An 18,450-nucleotide genomic window follows, 5' to 3' on the forward strand; every position below is an offset into this window, starting at 1 on the left:
AAAATAAAGGGAATCTTATTGATGTAACAGTCTTTCCAATTATTCATTTAACATAAAACTGTGTTCTCATAATTACCATAATCTAAATTTTTTGTATTTTAATTTTGAATAATGTCATTCTATTCCTTGTATAATTTGCTGTCATAGCATGAATCACTCCTTTGTTGAAAACTCTCCTCAGAATTTCTTGGGAGAAGAATTGGACAGAAAATTAATGTCCTATTTGAGAGGATTCTTAGAATTTAAATAAACCTATTGGTTGAACTGAAACCACAAAATTAGCATCTTACTAATCATTAGATTTAAATAGTTGTGAAATAAAGAGATCTGTCATCTCCTTGATCATCGACCCAGTTTGCTGCTTCTTCCCAGTCTTGGGTTCGAGGTATTATGTTTACATTTGGCAAAATTATGATGATTTCACTTTGTCTAAACTTTCTTTCCACTCCTCATTTATATGCATTTGTAACTTTTCAAATATTGATAACTTGGTGTCTGTAGCTTAAAAATGCATTTGCAAATGTTGATACTATCTATCTTTAGCTTTAGGTGAAAAATCATATAGTTTTATAAACATCAAATAATTTTTTGATGACTTGGTAACTAAATTCTCATAGATTCTCATAGTAGATACATAATTTCAGTAAAGACTTGTGGTGAAGTAAGTTGAATTATCTTTATTCAATTCTATGGAAAGTTGTTATGCAGAATAATTTATAATCTTTTTAAGTGTCATGGGTAAGAGCATTTCTGGTAGAATATTTCAAGGCCACTCTTTTCCATGCATAAGTTTAACTAAATTAATTCTATAAAGGATATGTCAAAGATAGACAAATAGATATAACTAACTACTTTTGTAAAGATGGTTATAGTTGAATATTTGGAAGGATGCAAGTGGATAAAAGTAGTAAATTTATTTTGGGTTTATAAATATGTCTTCTTTACTAATGCATTCAGATTCTGCAGTTTGTAAACTGAAACTGTATATATAAAATATGACGGTATTAGTTTGTTGAATAAAGTATGTATGATCTGTATTTTTTTCTAATTTTTCTGGAAACCATTTTTCCAGCACATGTAAATGCAAGTATTTCTAGGTTCTTATAATTTGATGGAACTCTAGAAGTCAAACATGATATGACATCTGAATCTTATGATTCTGTCCAGTTCAGTCTTCTTCATATAGTCATGTCATGAATATACCAATGCAGCAAAATATAAAATAATGGCTAAATTCTTTAAGAAAATAATTCATGGAAGATAAGTTTCTATATAATGCACCAACAGTGTTTTTCTTAAAGACTCTGAATGAGCAGGATGCTCTAAAATAGATTTAAAAGAGAAAGACATTTTTTTAAAATGTCAGATTAAATTAAATGGGTTCAGTGGGTTTTAGTTTACTATACATTTTAACAAATCTAATGATCTAAGAGGAATTTTTTAAAATTTTAACTGAAATATTTAAAAATTGAGTAGTTAAATATGAATGCCTCTCTATTCTTCTGACAAAACCCTATTACCACTTCATGGATCAAATGTGTTGTTTTAGAGTGTTAGTGAATAAAAATATTAGTAAGAGACTGGTATTTCTTATCTCACACAAGCACTAAGCAAGATAATTTGAATGATTAACATTTATATTGAATAGCAAAATTAAAAATTTAAATTAGTAAAAATATTACTCAAATGAAACTATTTTTATCATAACACACTCCTTTGTTGGGAAATCAAGGATTTTTTTTTGTATATGAAACCAAATTTTATTATCAGACCTTACTCTTTTTCTGTTGTTTTCTTACCTAGGTCTCGACCACCATGAAGCTTCTCATCCTTACCTGCCTTGTGGCTGTTGCGCTTGCCAGGCCTGTGAGTACCACAGAGAACTTAGAAGGTTCTGGGTTCCTGTTTGAAATCACCTGATATCACATCAAACACAAGATACTGAGGATAATAAAGTGTTGGATGATCTCTAATTAGCTATTGGAGTCTTTATATTAAAACTATGAGAATCCTTCACATTTTGGTCATTATTATGTAGTTCATTCAGTCTTGACTCCAAATAAAATCTCCGCTTGAAATATAAATCTCTCATGATAAAAAATAATAATAATAAAAAAGTAAAGAATAGAAGAAATAAGGTATCAAACAGTGTAACAAAGAGCATCAAAGAATGACATGAGGCTCTTTCCCTGCATCCGTTACAGAATTAGCGTATTTGTAAACATATGTGTCCAATGTATGTCTTTACCAAATATAACATAAAGCCGTATAGTCCAGTATTTTCTACTTTTGGAGCCTAAGTCAACCCTCATTTGAGATGTCTTGAGTCAACCAAAGTTTCCCCAGGTATAGAAAATTAGGCTCATTCTGCTGATTAGGAGATTGAATTGTTTGTGGTCCCTGTAGACAGTGAAATTAGATAATGTAAATCAAAATAACCCTTCTCAAAAATAAAACAAAAAGCTATTCAGTTACTTACATAAAGCAAAAAGTTATTCTGTTTTCCCTTGCGATGCACAGCTAGTGCAGTGAAAGGAGTAAACAGGAATCACCTGACAAGAAAACAATTCAGATAAAATAATGGTCTTGGATGTTTGGATATTGAAACTATCAAATACAGATGCAAGTTTCTGAAATGCTGAGATATTCTGTTGGACTCCAATTTTCTATATCCATATTTAGAAAATGCAGGATCACCAAAAACTCAACTTCTTAACTTCTTAACAGAGTTTTGTTTATGCTACACCCTAAACACTAATAGGAAGAAATCTCTGACAGTAAGTTACAAAAATAAATCCAAGTCCTTCAGAAATGTATCACTGGAGTAGTCCTTATCTTGTTCTTTTACAAATGAAATGGGTATAGTTTCCCCAGCAAAAAAATAGTTTCCTACAGTCCTATTCCAAAATAACCCACATCATTTTTAATGTTACCACTTAACAAACATAAATTTTGTCTCCACAGTTAAAATGAAGATTGAGATAAATTTTTGTATGATTTAATTGGTGATAGAAATAAAATCCAGACAAGCAACATTTAATTAGGAAAAGTATACATTTTGCTCCAAAAATGTATAATGGTTTAAATTCACTTTTAGAACTACCATGTAATATAAATTGTTCAGAAAACTAAATCATTTCTTCATCATTCTGGATTAACTCAAACTAGTTCAGAGTTTTTTTGGGTTTTTTTGAAGTCTTTTTACATAGTTTTCTCAATTCTCCACCATACTCTAAAGAGAGGAAATAATTTACTTTTTAAATTTTTGTCAATAAAATATATTTTTTCCTCCCAGAAAAACTTGGTGTCAGACAGATTTAGCTATTAAAATACAAACTTTTCTTAAATAGCAATGTTAAATTCATAGTATTATATGTACATTGTGATCTTATTATTATTATACTTTGATTGCTTTTTGTTTTATTTTATTGTTATATAATTCTTGCTTTGTTTTTCACAGAAATATCCTCTCAGGTACCCAGAAGTCTTTCAAGTGAGTGTTCTAGTCTATGTTCTGAGAACTCACTCTAACTGTGGAACTTAAGTGGTGATGTATCGGTAATACATAGACTCTAGTCCTGTGCCTCCCCTCTCTATAAAGTCAGTTTCATATTCACTGAGGTATAATATCTTCAGGTCAAATATTGAACTGAATATCGATCTGTTCTCACAAACCATCTTAGAAAGAAGGCACATAGACTTACATAAATATTTATGATTAATTAATACCTTATTATTCAAGAGCAATAGTTAAGGATATGTTAGCATGATTTATTTTAAATTATTATTGCTTCTTTCTAGCTCTTTTACTTGCACTCAAACATATAATTTGCAATTTGCTCTCATTTTACACACTGAATCTTCCACACCCTTCTACAACAGCCATTAATCCACTCTGTCCTCTAATGGAATTAATACCTTTTACTAATTTTTTTATTCTTTGCAGAATGAACCAGACAGCATACAGGTAAAGTTCTTTCTTTCCCCCAGCTATTCTCTCTTTCAATTAGCTATGATGACTATTTCATGTCTTCCTCATTTCATTTATTTTCCTTCAATTGTATCTAGGTACACAAGGTACTTGGATTACTCTCTTAATTGTCTGTTTTAATTAAATTCCTATTCAATCCCTCCTTTGACATTTGATAAGTATGTTACTAAACTTGTGGGTCTGGTAAAGAAGGAACCAAATATGGTACCTCCTTTAGATTTTAAAATTAGATCCTAGAACTACAACTAATTCTCTTATTTCACCTAAGAAATATTCTAGTTTACTAAGTGAACAGAGAACTTTTGTTCAAATGGAAAACATACTCCTTTTGGGGTGTATTTTTCCTTTTTATAATTCACAATTTAATTTCTACAGGAAGTCCTCAACAAAAGAAAGATTCTTGAGTTAGCAGTGGTAAGTGTTACCCACTTATTCTTCTAAAATGACAGCCAAATTCTTGAAAAATCAACATAATTTTTGTTTGCAAATGTTTTTTCACTTGACTTGATTAAACCTTTACTTCATTCACTCTTCCAAGCACCGAAAAAGAATATTGAAATCAGATAAACAAATATTAAAAAGCTGCTTTAAATTTTAATTTGTACCTTTGCAAAACACTCATGTTTTCATTTGCATAGCCTATGTAGAATTTTACGATTTCCATGCTCATTATAATGGAATGTTCTTTATCTCTAGATAATACACTATGTGTTGTATTTTCAATAATTTTGTGACTGACTTGTCAAGTAGTACACAAACAGAAATTTTACTTCAAGGACACTGTGTAAAATATTTGATAGGCAACCCAACTTTGTCTGAATGATTTTTAACATAACCTTCCTCTTTTTCTGTAGGTTTCACCCATTCAGTTTAGACAGGTAAGAAATTGTCCACAAGATATACTGTAGAGTTAACAAATGGAAGCAAATTTTGTTCTCTCCAGTAAGTATTGTGGTGTTGTGCCAATTCTTTACTGCCTTTTTATGGAAATAAACACTAGCTTTATTGAACCAGATAGATGAGATCAAGAGAATTCAGAATAATGACTAAAACAAAATGAAAGATAAGAACAACAAAATTTAGTGGGACAAAATTTTAAAATATTTTTAAGTGCACATTTACATACTGACAACTTTAAGTAAAGAAAGCTTAGCAAGGAGACACTTAATGCAAGAAATAATATAGCAAGAAATATTAGTGCAGTCACAAAAAAGCACATTCATTTTTTAATTTGCAGTAGCAATGTAAGGTATGTTTTCTCATAGTTATCCATTCATTTGTGTCCCTCTTTACTAATGTTTCTCTCTTGTTTCCTATCCTTAAGGAGAACATCGATGAACTGAAGGTAAGGACCATCAATGATATTTAAATTATTTTAAAAGTTAGTCCTTTCAAAAATGTATTTTACAAGTTACACTTTATTGGTTTCAGCAGAGAGAACTTCTGAGAGAAACAGAGAGTGATGAACTCAAGGCACCAACCTTTTCTTAAGATAATGTGGCAAAAAAATGTATTCTTGCAGTAGAGAAAGTGTTTTAATTTAGAAAAAGAATATTTGTCTTACTTCATTTATACTTTCCATAAACTTTCAAAATGGCTGATGAATTCTACTGAGAATTCTAAATATTGATTTTATTGATTTAACTTTAAAGCTGTGAGGAGACAGGGCCTTAGTATGAATGAATAAATGAATGAATGAATGAATGCAATTACAGACAGTTGTCTGCACTTAGTATCAAAACTGAAAGAATGATTTATTCAGGGTATTATATAAAGCAACGTATCTGCTCTAAGAATGTTTTACATAATTAGTTATTATTCACTTTCTTGAAAAATGATTTTTTGGATCTGGATTCTCTACCAGATTTTTAATAGAGGCCATTAAGAGATCACACAGATGCTCAAAATTTGTGAGATAAAATAAATATCTTCATAACTATTCTTCATACCTGAATGATTATCTTTGATTATCTTTTCTTGACAGGATACTAGGAACGAACCAACCGAAGTAAGATTATTTTTAAACTATTAAATATAAGGAAAAGAAAGACGTAAAAACATTTCCTTTAAATACCCTGCCCAAAATGAATAAATAAGTCTCTTAAGTCAAAACTAAGACAGATATCTCTAATTCAAAGAAGAGAAAATACAGCATAGCATATGAAAGCCAGAATTAACTGAATAACTAAACCAACACTCAAATTCTATGGATCATGTCACTACTCTGTCTATTGCTTTGGTCATGAAAACTGAACACAACACACCAGTTGGAAAAAAATCCATTTTGCTTAAATATTCATATGCCATTGAACTAATGTACTTTTATTTACCACAACACCTTTTTAATATAATTGCTTTGGTCATGAAAACTGAACGCAACACACCAGTTGGAAAAAAATCCATTTTGCTTAAATATTTATATGCCATTGAACTAATGTACTTTTATTTACCACATCACCTTTTTAATATAATGCACCTTTTTAATATAAAAAGTACATAATATAATGTACTTTTATTTACCACATCACCTTTTTAATATAATGCTTAACATCCAAGACCAAGTTAAAGAAAGAAGTAGAGCTAATTAAAAGAAAATAAGGATTATTTACATTGATTTACCACAACATATAAGAATCTATGGTAGTTTTTGTTGAACTCTGAAATGCAGATTAGAGAGGTAAATTCTTTGGTTAGCCTGGTAGGCAGGCTATTTTGTTTTCCTTATCACTTGGCTATTGTCTCAAATTTATATTTTCTTTGGCATCTATATATTTGGTAATTGTTGTTTTTACATCTGAATATTTATCATAAAAAATAAAGTTAATTCTCTTTTCTTTTCTCAGGATCACATCATGGAAGACACTGAGGTAAGACCTTTGTTTTAATAAACTGTATACTTATGTATTATACATAGTATGTGTGCTATGCTTTACTTTATCAAAGCTGTCTTCTCAAATTGAGCAAGATTGAACTTTTCAACCAGGACTATTATAGCCAAGAATGTACAATGCTGCGCCAGATATAGTTAACATTAGAGGAGAGAATTTGTCATTTAAATGATAATCAGTGAAGAGTTTGGCAGAGATTAGGTTCTTGTCTCCTCACAGAAAGAATTCAGAGATGAGACACTGAGGTCAAGAAAGTAAAGTGAGGATTTATGAAGGTATAGATAGGACGCTCTCAAGGGGAGAGCGGGCAGCCTCAGGTGAGCAGCTGTGCTGAGTTTCTTTGGCAAGCTGGTTACTAGTAGAGTGTAAACTTAAATGGGCGGAATGTTCGTTGGAGAGGGAGGGGTTTGGGGTCGTATTCCCTGATTTTCATCCCAGCTCCACCTTCCCAAGGGGAGGAGAGATTTTTGTTCTTATTTAATCTTGTTTGAAAGTGTTGTGGCATAGTAGGTACTTCTGATCCGCGAGGCTGATTTTATTGTAATGAGAGCATAGTGAACAAAGGGTTACATTTAGATGCTGGAGATTCCTGCCTTCCCCACCTTTCTTTTCCTGCTTCCAGAACACCTGTCACCCCAAAATGTGTGAATTCTTATCAGTCCTGAGGTTCCTGCTTTTCTCTGTCTGCCCAACTAACCCTGTTGTTCACAAGATGTATGGTTTCCTGCCATTTGGCCAGTTCCCCCTTTCTCTGCTCATTTCTGTCTGCTCTAACAAAAAACATTGCTTATTTATTAAAATAAAGAGTAAAAAGCAAAATTGCATGAATGTTTAAAATGAACTATAAGACTAAAAGAAAACCCCAAAAACCCAAAAGCCAAAACCTGCCTCTGCCATCCAGGGTATGAGCTCATTCTCTTCTACACTGAGGGCAGTCAGTCCTGGGGCAGAAAGAACCTCCTGCAACAGTTACTTAGGATCCATGGGCTAGCCCACCTAATCTAAAAAGATGGGGAAAAATCCCTTAGCCTCAAAAATTTGGTTAATCACGTCTCCCAAGAGATGAATAGTCTGTTGCATATTAAAGTCAATCTTTTAAATATGTCCTTGGGAACAAAAATTATATCCACATGCAAATATAAACATCCGTGACTTAGGGGAAAGAAAACTCAATATTTCAAAGCATAGCTGTTTTAAAAACCTAATGTAATTTTAGCTCCACACTTAAACTGGTTGTTATATTTTAATGTTTCCAAGTTATTCATAAAAAGGGCCCCAAGTGTATGTGAGAATGAATGCTCAGCCTGGGGTTCTGGGAAGCCCAACCCAGTAGGGCTCTTCCTTCCAGGTTCATTTTTATCACAAAAATTCAAACATATTTTGCATTCTAGTCAATCATGTATCTGTGCTTGTTTTAATAAAAAATTGTTTTGAAGTTATCAGGGAAGTTGTTATACTTCCCCCTCCAACATATTTTAAATGAAATTGACAGACCGAGAAAGTACATAGTGTTGGCCCTTTATATACCACTTGTTTTAATTCTGAACAAGGAGTTAGCACCCCAGTATGAAAGTGTGGGGCTAGTTTCCTTTCACTTTTAAAATCACAGGATCAGTAACACTGATTTTCTTTTTTTTTTAAGCGAACGGTATCTGGAAGCAGCTCAAGTGAGGTAAATCATTTTGATGTTAATTCATTATCCCAATCAGAAAATGTTTATGAAAGCTTATTGTACCATGAAGGTTACATATCCTACAAGGTCTGATTGCACAAGGCACTTTGTATACAGCTCTGTCCTCATTTTGACACACATGGATATCAACCCAACAGATGTATGAAAACAAATATTTGTCAGAGACAAAATTACAGAATTGTTTCTGGACAAGCAATCCTTTCCGACTATCTGTGCTGCCCAAACATTTTTTTCTTCCTAATTTTTTTGCCCTTCCCAGATTTTGATAGAACTAAATCTTGTCATTAAAAATTACAGTAATGGCTATGTTTCTAAACCAATGATATCAACATGTTTTATCCTGTGTAGAAATCAACCAATTCAAGGCTAATCAGACACTGGAATCCTTTGCTCACTGTTAACCTAAAGGAGAAAAAGAGCAGGCATAGGAGGTCATGAGGTCCTTCCTTTAACTTTGGGAGAAGACTTTCATTCACGTTACAAAATAAAACCAACTCAGTTATGTGGAGTTTCTGGGAATTCAGTAAAAGTGAATATTTCACATCCACCTTCAACATTCTGAATAACTTCCTTGGTTAAAGCAGTGAGAAGGGAAAAGGAAACCTTGAGTATAACATGCACCTCAAATTATTCATCTTGCCTCAGTTACCCAGGAATTTGTGGCTAAAGTCAGTTTATTACAGTTAGTTAGCAATATAGTCTCTGGTTAATTAGTATTCTTACCTGAAATGTAAATTAATAAATCAAAAAACTAACATGGCATGTTTTAATGTTTTTAAGGAAGTTGTTTCCAGTACCACTGAGGTGAGATATGTTTACCATTTTAAAATATATTAGCATTATCCAGGATATGTTAAAATTTAATTAAACAATTTTTTCTTTTCTTTTTTTTTTTTTTAGCAGAAGGACATTCTCAAGGAAGATATGCCCTCCCAACGCATTCTGGTAAAATTTTATTAAAAGCTTATCAAAGGCAAATGTAACAAGGAAAGAGAAGAACGCTGCACTGATAAATTACTGTTCCTTAACACTTGCTAAACGTTAATTCATAGTAAGTAATCTAACAGACTCTAGATGTTTACTGATCCCCTCTGAAAACAAAACTGACAACTTTTTTTGAATTTCAGGTATTTAATTCATGCTTTCATTTAAATATTGTGTTTTATAGTCTACTTTTAGATCCGAATAGCACGGTATTTAAAGGGGACTCTGTAAGTCTGACTAGACTTGAGTTTGACTCTAAGCTCTACCTTTTAGCAGCACGTGGTGTTAGATAGTTTACTTATTTGTTGTAAGCCTGTAACTTGAATTATGAAATGACAATATAATAATAAATATTAAATGATGTAAAGCAATTAATGCAATCCATAGCACAAAGTAAGCATTCAGTAAATGTGGCTGGTATCAGAAACATGATCACTTTTTGCCCACTTCATGTAATATTCTGATTTCAATTGGCCAAAGTTAAAACCTCGGTCAGAAAGCACAAGTCATCTTCAATTTTCTTAGCCATTCTGACACGAAACACTGTAAGTAAAATTGCCTGAATATCACTAATATCTGACTTCACTGTAATTTATTTTAAGTTAACAGTAAGTTGAGAAAGTTTTTTTTTAATTTTTAAAAAATAATTAGATTAGTCCAAATTATTTGTGGTAGAAATAACATCAAAGTGAGATTAATAGCCCCTCACTCTCTACTCCTGAGAAAAGGCACGTTAGGATTCTAGTGTTATTACTTGAAAATGCTGGGATTGGACTGAATGGTATCCAAGCAAATGACAATATTTTTCTTTTCGAACAGGAAGAGCTTCACAGACTGAACAAATACAAACTACTCCAGCTGGTAATATTTTCATTACAATAATACAAAATTGTATTCTGCAGAATTAAAGTAGTTAAATTTTAAATGGGGTTTGCTTTTAAATATGTTTTTTCAAGAAATAATTTATTCTAGCCTTGATCATGAATAATAATTGACGAATGCTCCATATGCTTCTCTATGCACTTACTGTCACAACTATTTCTTTCTATTTATGCCGAGACTAATGTGCTGTATCACATCCATAATTACTATCCAGAGGGAAGTTTACTGTAACTAAATTCTACATCAAATCCTCTTAGAGCCTCCCAGATGATATATTATATTCAGGAATTTATCCTGTCCTGTCTTTATTTTCCCAAATTCACTACTGGATGGCGATCCCATAAAAATGCTTGTTCATGAAAGCACAGATATGCCAAATAAACTTTCCATTTAAGGAAACTGTAGAGTCTGGAAAAAGAATCAGGAGTCCTAGACATTCAAATTGCTTTTGTCAAAATTCTCTAAGAAAGAATCAGAGAGTTGATTAATCTTATCTCGGAACTTGTGTCCTTACGTATGAAATGGAAATATAATTATTCTCACATCCTGGTGTTATTTTGAATACTGAATGAGCAACCGTCTACTCAGTTATCCCTTCATCTGGTATGTAGCGAGTCCAATAAAATGTTCATTCCTCCTTCTCCTAACCCCACTCCCCAGTCTCTGTAAATTTTGCTGTGCCCATGAGACTTCTGACAACATTATGAAGGTCTTTCATCAAGATGTGCATTTGAACTATGATGTCAAAAACTCTCTACCCACTGATGGTATGGATAGATCAAAAATGTATCAATTATCACAACCCTTCTTTGCTACTTAGTTTTGATCCTTTTGACTGTAATAGTCTTTCACTTGGAAGGCCAAAACATTTTTTTCTTTTACTTATAGCAATTAAACTTGACTTAATTAAGACTTTAAGGAAAAGAGCTTGCCTTAGTTTAGCAAAATTATATTTTCACATTTTGTTCTATGTGTAGGAAGAGAGAAGTCAATGACGAATTTAATTTGGACCTCAATTGTTACTTTTGTCTCAGTTTCCAAGTTGCTGGTGTTTAAAGTCCAAGGAAATTTAAATATATCTGTACTCCACCAGAATTCATCATTTCTGATCTAAGAAATTACCTGAATAATCTATTTCAGCACCTTAGCTGTGATGTGACTAGACTGCAAACTCCACAAGTGTTAGAACTCTGTGGGTTTTGCTCAGAATGTCATCATATTTCGTAGTTGATCCCCAGGATTTAGCATAGTCCTTGAGTGAATGAAAGCACCAAGTGAACGTCTGTTATTCAGACGTGAATAAAACCAGTCTACTAAAACAAAATGTTCTCTCTTTCTTAGGAAGCTATCCATGACCAGGTAAGATTATTTATTAAATCTAGAATATTTTAGTACTTTCTTCATGTCTTATGTCTTATGTTTTTATAATGTATATTCCATTTTCTTTTTTTAACAGAAACTTATTCCAAGAGTGAAATTGTCCTCCCACCCATATCTGGTAATATTTTATTTAAAATTTACCAAAGATAAAATTTAAATAAGTAATTAATAGTCATGAACAGAAAATATGTAATCTTAGGGAACCAGCAGGTTATTATTTCCCCACAGGGTACTGACTTTATAAATTCTTTACTTTTCTAAACTATACTTAAGTATAGCCTTTAGTTAAATAACTTTTCTAAAGTTAGAAAATAAAAAGTGTATTGCTATTTTTTCATAATTTTGGCATGGAATACAGTTTATCCTAAATTCATGAATGATGGTATACTCTGGGTACATTGTAAAATGAATGTGTGGTACCAGAAGATGTTTAAGTAATTTAAATGTATTTCCTTCTATACAGGAACAACTTTACAGAATAAATGAAGACAACCACCCCCAACTGGTAATATTTTGCTTAATAAATGTCATGTTGGTAATATATTGTAAAGCTTAAATACATTTGTTTTTAAATAGCCTCACACTTTTGAGGAGATTTCTCTTGTCACTCTTCTTTGGAATGGGAGCCATTCTGTTCTGTCTCCCCTAATGTGAACAGTACGTTTATAGTTATAAGCACTATGAAGTGTTAATCTCCATGGTTATGTTAATTTCTCTTTTTAACATACTCCTTAATTTTATATCTTTATGTCTATCATTTAATTCTCAAGTTCAATTTAGGAAACTCAAACTTAGTTACATTATGCCTCTTAGGCAAAGCATTTTGGAGATTTACTAGTTGACATGCTTGTGAAGAAACCAACTGAAGACATGCTAAATGTCTTGGTCAAAAACTCTCTGATCCTCTGTTTTCTGATCTGTGAAGTAAGTTTATCAATAATACATAATAGGAACTGATTCTTACACCCAACATTCCACTGATTCCATAGTGCTTCTAGGACTTCTGATTTCATTTTTAAGGCAATAACCAGTTACTGTGAAATATATGCTACTATAACAATTCTGATTCCCATCAACATGTACGGTAATTCCAATCATGGAGCCCTCCAATCTCTACTTGCTGCTTAATGAATCTTGTCAGGATTGTTGAGGATGTTTCATATGTTTTAGAAGAAATGGTCTTTAAATAATGCAATTGGCAAAATTAATGTCAGTTCCCATATCTCTAACATGAAAAGCATTTCGGATAGGTTGCTTCTTCCATCTTTGATTTTATTCAGCCTTAAAGAGTGACTAACCCGATTCTCTCTCTCTCTCTTTTTTTTTCCCCAGGGGGAGCCTGTGAAAGTAGTGACTCAGGTAACTGTGTGTGTGTGTGTGTGTGTGTGTGTGTATGTTTTAATACTGCCCCAAATTATCTATTGGCAGTCATTGTTTTTTTGAAATGATTGTACTAGTTGCATCATGAACTAGTGTTGTGCTAGTATTTCTCAGGTGTTGACTAGTGTTGGATTCTCCAGTGCTAGTTCTAACATTGCTATGAAAGATCAGATCCAACTTGCCAAATTCCTCTGAAAGAATGATTCTATGGCCATCCCTGAGTGAACTGAGCTTCTGGTCAAATTTTAAGTCAGGACATACTCAACCAGCTTATTTATGTGTTAAAATTAGACCTTTTATTAATATAGTATTGTAGTGAAAATAACTTGAGTTTTCAGTCTGAGATCTAACACCTTCTAATCATATGACCTTGAGCAAATTGTGTTGTTCTCTTTGAGCATTGCTTTTTCATTTGTGAAATTAATATGGAACTATCAATTTATCTCCTCCTTAAACTCCTATATCCTGATTTTTGCAGTGTTCTTCTCTTGTGTCTTCACTTTTTAGCTGTAGTTAACTGTGCATTCAGCTCAGTTGCTTTGGTCTATTGATAATTCAACATATATATGGCATGCTAATTTTTTAGAAAAGTAAGTAAAGAAAACCATAGAATTTTCTTTATAATTATGTGACTAGGGAGAAAAAAAAACCTTTCCTCAAGATTTAAAACATCGTAGTCATCAATCAGTTTTATGATAATGATTCCTCACTGTGCATCAGATTTTACTCTCAATTTCTTCTGAGATTCTCTAATTACTGCTTGACCAAAGGAAAAAGAAGAAAAAAAAAAAGCAATTACTCTCTTCATTTGAGCTCCAAAGAGTACATTAGCAAGACTTTTCCATGTAATTAAAAAAAACAGCAAGAATGATAATTATAATCTTAAAGAAAGTATTTGGTAGTAATAATTTAGTCTATCATGGTATTTGATGGGATTTAAATTGAAACTATTTTTTCTTCTCTGTTAAGGAACAGGCGTACTTCCACCTTGAGGTAAATTGACTTTATTATATTTAATTTTTGTATCTAAATGACTTAATAAAGAGAAAATCCCAAATACCATATTTATTATAATATTTACATGAAATGCTTTCATTTTTTTCTAATTCCATCAAAGAACACATAACTTCCACTTACCTGTATAGAGAATTACTTGAATTCATAGAAACAAGTAAAATATAATAGATTAACAGTGGCAGCTGTTCCAAAATTTCAGAAAGGAAAATAATGCTTTGTTAACAAAACTGTATGATTAGGAAGGAGCACTGGGCTAGGAATTGGTGAATTATTTTCTCTTTATTCCTGGCATTTCTGAAAGCCAGCTGTATTGACCCTTGGGTGGGAGGTCCTTCCTTCCCTTCCTTTGAGCTCAGTATCACCATGAAAAATTAAACTGTAGAATTAAATTGCAAAATTTATCCTTTCTAGTCCTAATACCCATGAGTTTATACATTATATAATAATTAAATTCACACAACTACTTTCCTCTGCAGTCAGGGGATTGAACCCCTGTTAGTAATGCAGGATCTTGGAATTCAATACTGACTATTGACCTCAAAGAAATGATTTATTCTGATACCCTAAAAAAAGCCCTTTCCAAAAGTTCCTTCACCATGATCCACCAAAGGGAAGAGTTTGATTTCTCCTTTTTCCTCAGAGTCAATAACTCTTGTGATGCCACTGGCCATGTTGGAAATGAATGGAGTGATTCATTTTTAGCAATTCAAAACAGCAGTTTCTCATCCACTGTTGCTTTTTCAATGGTCTTTCTCTCTAGCCTTTCCAACAATTCTTCCAGCTTGGTGCCTCTCCCTATGTTGCTTGGTATTATCCTCCACAAGTCATGCAATATATTGCTCACCCCTCATCCCACGACACCCCTGAAGGCATTGCCTCTGAGGACGGTGGAAAAACCGACGTTATGCCACAGTGGTGGTGGTAAGTTCATTTAAATCGCTGCATATTGCTGTTCTATCAAAGGAAATAAAAGAAAATTGCTTACAGAGCATACCATAAAAACAGATTAGAATAAACATGACAAACCAACACTTAGTGCTTCATGCTAGAGTTTTCTGAAATGGAAAATTGGTAATAATTTCTGGTACCTATGGCTAATTCATTACTAGGAAACACATGGAAGTGCTATATATTCTATAGGTGAAATTCATTCTGATGATGGCAGGGGAGAGAAAAACACTTCTCTCCTAAGTGAAAATACAATAATTCAACTTTATCTGCCTTTCACTTTTACTAATCTTTAAATGTCTTTCTTTTGGTTCTACCCATGATACACATTAGACTAGAGCATGAGGAATAAAGCACAGATTTTGGCATCCAATAGTCTTAAATTCAAATCTTGACCTTTTAAGTTTACTTGAAATAATATAGTAATGCTTATTTTTATAACTTTGAAGGTGATTAAATATAATAATCTTTGTTAAGCACAGTGCTGGGAAAATAAATTTAGTAAAATTTTATTGCTGATTACCTACGTCATGTGATTTTAACAGTTTTTTTTTCCTTCAGAAGAGTTAAGTGAATTCTCAGGAACTCCACAATTACGGCCTTTGGTAAGTTGGAAATCACTTGTCTAACCATTGATTCTCTTTTCATGTGAGGACTCAGTACAAAGATATATGACTGCACTATAAAGTTTTTTTCCCCTATGGTCTAGCTATTTGTGGACACATTAGCACTTAGATAATAATTAAATTGGCTTGGATATTTGCAAAATTTTGTAGCATAATCGTATTATATTTAAATAACAATTAAAATTAGCTAATGCTAATTAATGCAATTTATTATACTGAAACTCCTATACAAATATGGAAGTGTGGATGTTACTAATTTTCCTTCAAAATGTGACTTTGAGACTCTGGTGAACCCAGCAGTGAGATTCTGTTCGTTGTGGTCACAGCAATGGAAACCCTCTGCAAGTTACGTAATAAAACAGAGTGTTTTTTTTTCTGTCAGCAAGAAAACAGACTTAAATGTCTACAGATTTGTTTTAGTTACCTTCATCCACTATATTGGATTTTCTAATTGTGTGTATATATATGCGTGCGTGCGTGTGTGCGTGCGTGTGTGTGTGTTTTCCCTTTCCAATGGTGAAAACTTCTTTTCCAACAGATCAAATTAAGGAAAATGACAAACTGATATATGTGGAAACTTTTTCTTTAAATTGCCTTGCAGTATTTTACATTACTGCAAAACAAAATACTATCTAGTATTAAATTCTAAGACTTAAAATTCAGGAGCAATGAATGTGCCTGTCAGTAACAGGAAAGCACAGATACCTTTGTGAGCTGCATCGTAAGATGAAAAGAAAATGACTATTCAAATGTATCATGTCATAACAGTGTCTCTTCCCTTCAAAATGGAATAAACTAACCACATATTTCTTTTTCTATTTGCAGATGTGACTGAAAATTCCATACTCTAAATTTCTCCTCTACGTCTATCATGTAAAACCTTTCCATCCAAAGGCTTTGACTGTTATCTTAGAATAGGACAATCCCAAATTGAAGGCAATCTTTCCTCTTGAGTTCTCTACTGTATATTAAATAGTATATCATTCTTTTCCTTAAGAAAAGTTGTCTTAAAAGTTTATCCCAGTTGTATCATGCCAGTATGAAGGCCACCAAATAGAGGGTATTAAAGTCTTTATCAAATTTCTATATGGAAATCTTGCTTAAAAAGCCTTTGAATTGCTTCTCCTGTAACTGCCATCATTTCAAAAAATTGTGGGCAGTAACTGAGTTTTTTTTCTTTCTTCTTTTCAATAAACTACATTTTAAGGCACAATCCCTATTTTCTGTCATTATTCCATTCAGTGGAGTTTTCACAGCCCTGTTGAGTCTTTATATATATGTAACATTTTGTTTTCACTACATTTTTATAACACTTTCAATCATACTTTAATGAAAAAATGTTTAAATGTTCACTTCAGGCTGCTGCTGGTAGATTGTAAACTGGGTCCAAGATCTTTAATTTGAAGTCAACTGTTTATAGAATATTTTCCAAGAGAACATAGGTGTGGGAACAGAGAGGAACAGCAGTGTGGCAATTATAAATGCACTGGGAATTTGAACAACCTGGTTACACTGTTTACTTATACCCTTAGGATCTGTTTGGGTCCAATCCATTGAATTATACTTGAGTTTATAACTAGGTAGATTAGATGATATTCACTGAAAGAATTAACTCAGGACACATGGGAACATAGTATTCATGATGGTCTGTTCAGTGTCCTCCAGAACTCCAATGAGGAGTTATTTCTCTTAATGACGATAGTTGCTTACTCTGATATCCTCAACACCCCAGGTGAAATTTACTTCTCAGGGTTGATTTCAGGCCTCCCAACCCACCCAACCTGTCATGACTCTAAGAACCTTGTATCCACCAGGTCACAAAATACAGGTGACAAGGTCTATTGTGCCACAGCTTCAAGCATCTAGATAGCCATCAGCTGTTCTTTTCTTACTGATTATATTAACACTCAAATGTATTTTTTTGCTTTGAAAAATTTTAAAAAGCAATTTAGCATTGGGTCTCCTGCCTTCTCTCAGTATTAAGAAGTACAAGGTAAAACAACTTGTTATTGAATCTACAGAATGTTTGTTTACATACTCAACTTCTGGGCCTATAGGAAATTAATGCAAGGTGCAGATCCCTACGTCCTCATAAAATGTGTCTCCCAGCTTCTGTCATCATGTCAGGTCCCAAAGAACCAACACAACACTACTTTGTGTGTTATGAATCCTACAGGAGTCAAGTTATCACCACCAATTTAATGATTACATGATGAACGTAGCACAATGAGTCATTCAGACTAAACTGTGGTGCACGACCAGAGTAGACTTGTCCTTAGAACTGTCACGTTAGACAGAAGCCTCTGTTTTTAAGATGAAAGCAAACTCTTTCTGGTATTTTCTCCCTTTTTCTTTAGTTTTTAAGTTAGAATGGAGAAAAATGTACATATTAGCTATAAAATAAGTATCAGGAATTTATCTCATATGTACCACATTTAAAATATCACCTGTAATAGGTGTCACTACCTCTGTAGATTTGCAATAATCTATCGTTAGTCTCCAAGAAGATATTGCAAAGACCAAATGGGAAAATAGAATAATGATATAACTCACTAGCTTTTAGTCTTTAATAGTTGCTGTAGTTTCCCCAGAAAGGCAAAATTATTATTTTATTATAAAAGGAGACACAAAAAGAGTTTCTTGTCAGTGTTTTTTGACCTC

General features: G+C 32.6%; 1 protein-coding gene across 2 annotated transcripts; it reads left to right on the plus strand.

Moving 5' to 3' along the window:
• The first annotated feature begins 338 nt into the window (after positions 1 to 338).
• CSN1S1 (casein alpha s1) lies at positions 339 to 17,001 on the plus strand. 2 transcript variants are annotated; one of them, XM_072973104.1, is made up of 21 exons: positions 339 to 385; positions 1,804 to 1,866; positions 3,461 to 3,493; positions 3,947 to 3,967; positions 4,367 to 4,405; positions 4,846 to 4,869; positions 5,316 to 5,336; positions 5,976 to 5,999; positions 6,835 to 6,858; positions 8,522 to 8,551; positions 9,353 to 9,376; positions 9,473 to 9,517; positions 10,376 to 10,417; positions 11,780 to 11,797; positions 11,895 to 11,936; positions 12,282 to 12,323; positions 13,151 to 13,177; positions 14,168 to 14,191; positions 14,976 to 15,136; positions 15,725 to 15,768; positions 16,615 to 17,001. In XM_072973104.1, coding segments are annotated over exons 2-20 (693 nt in total). In that variant the 5' UTR covers positions 339 to 385; positions 1,804 to 1,815; the 3' UTR covers positions 15,726 to 15,768; positions 16,615 to 17,001. The 2 variants fall into 2 exon arrangements, with proteins under 2 accessions (XP_072829205.1, XP_072829210.1); XM_072973109.1 differs by lacking the exons at positions 14,168 to 14,191; positions 15,725 to 15,768 and having other exon boundaries at positions 359 to 385; positions 16,615 to 16,996.
• Positions 17,002 to 18,450: the final 1,449 nt, after the last annotated feature.

This window comes from Vicugna pacos, chromosome 2 (genome assembly GCF_048564905.1).
Source record: "Vicugna pacos chromosome 2, VicPac4, whole genome shotgun sequence".
NCBI classification, from domain to species: Eukaryota; Metazoa; Chordata; class Mammalia; order Artiodactyla; family Camelidae; genus Vicugna; species Vicugna pacos.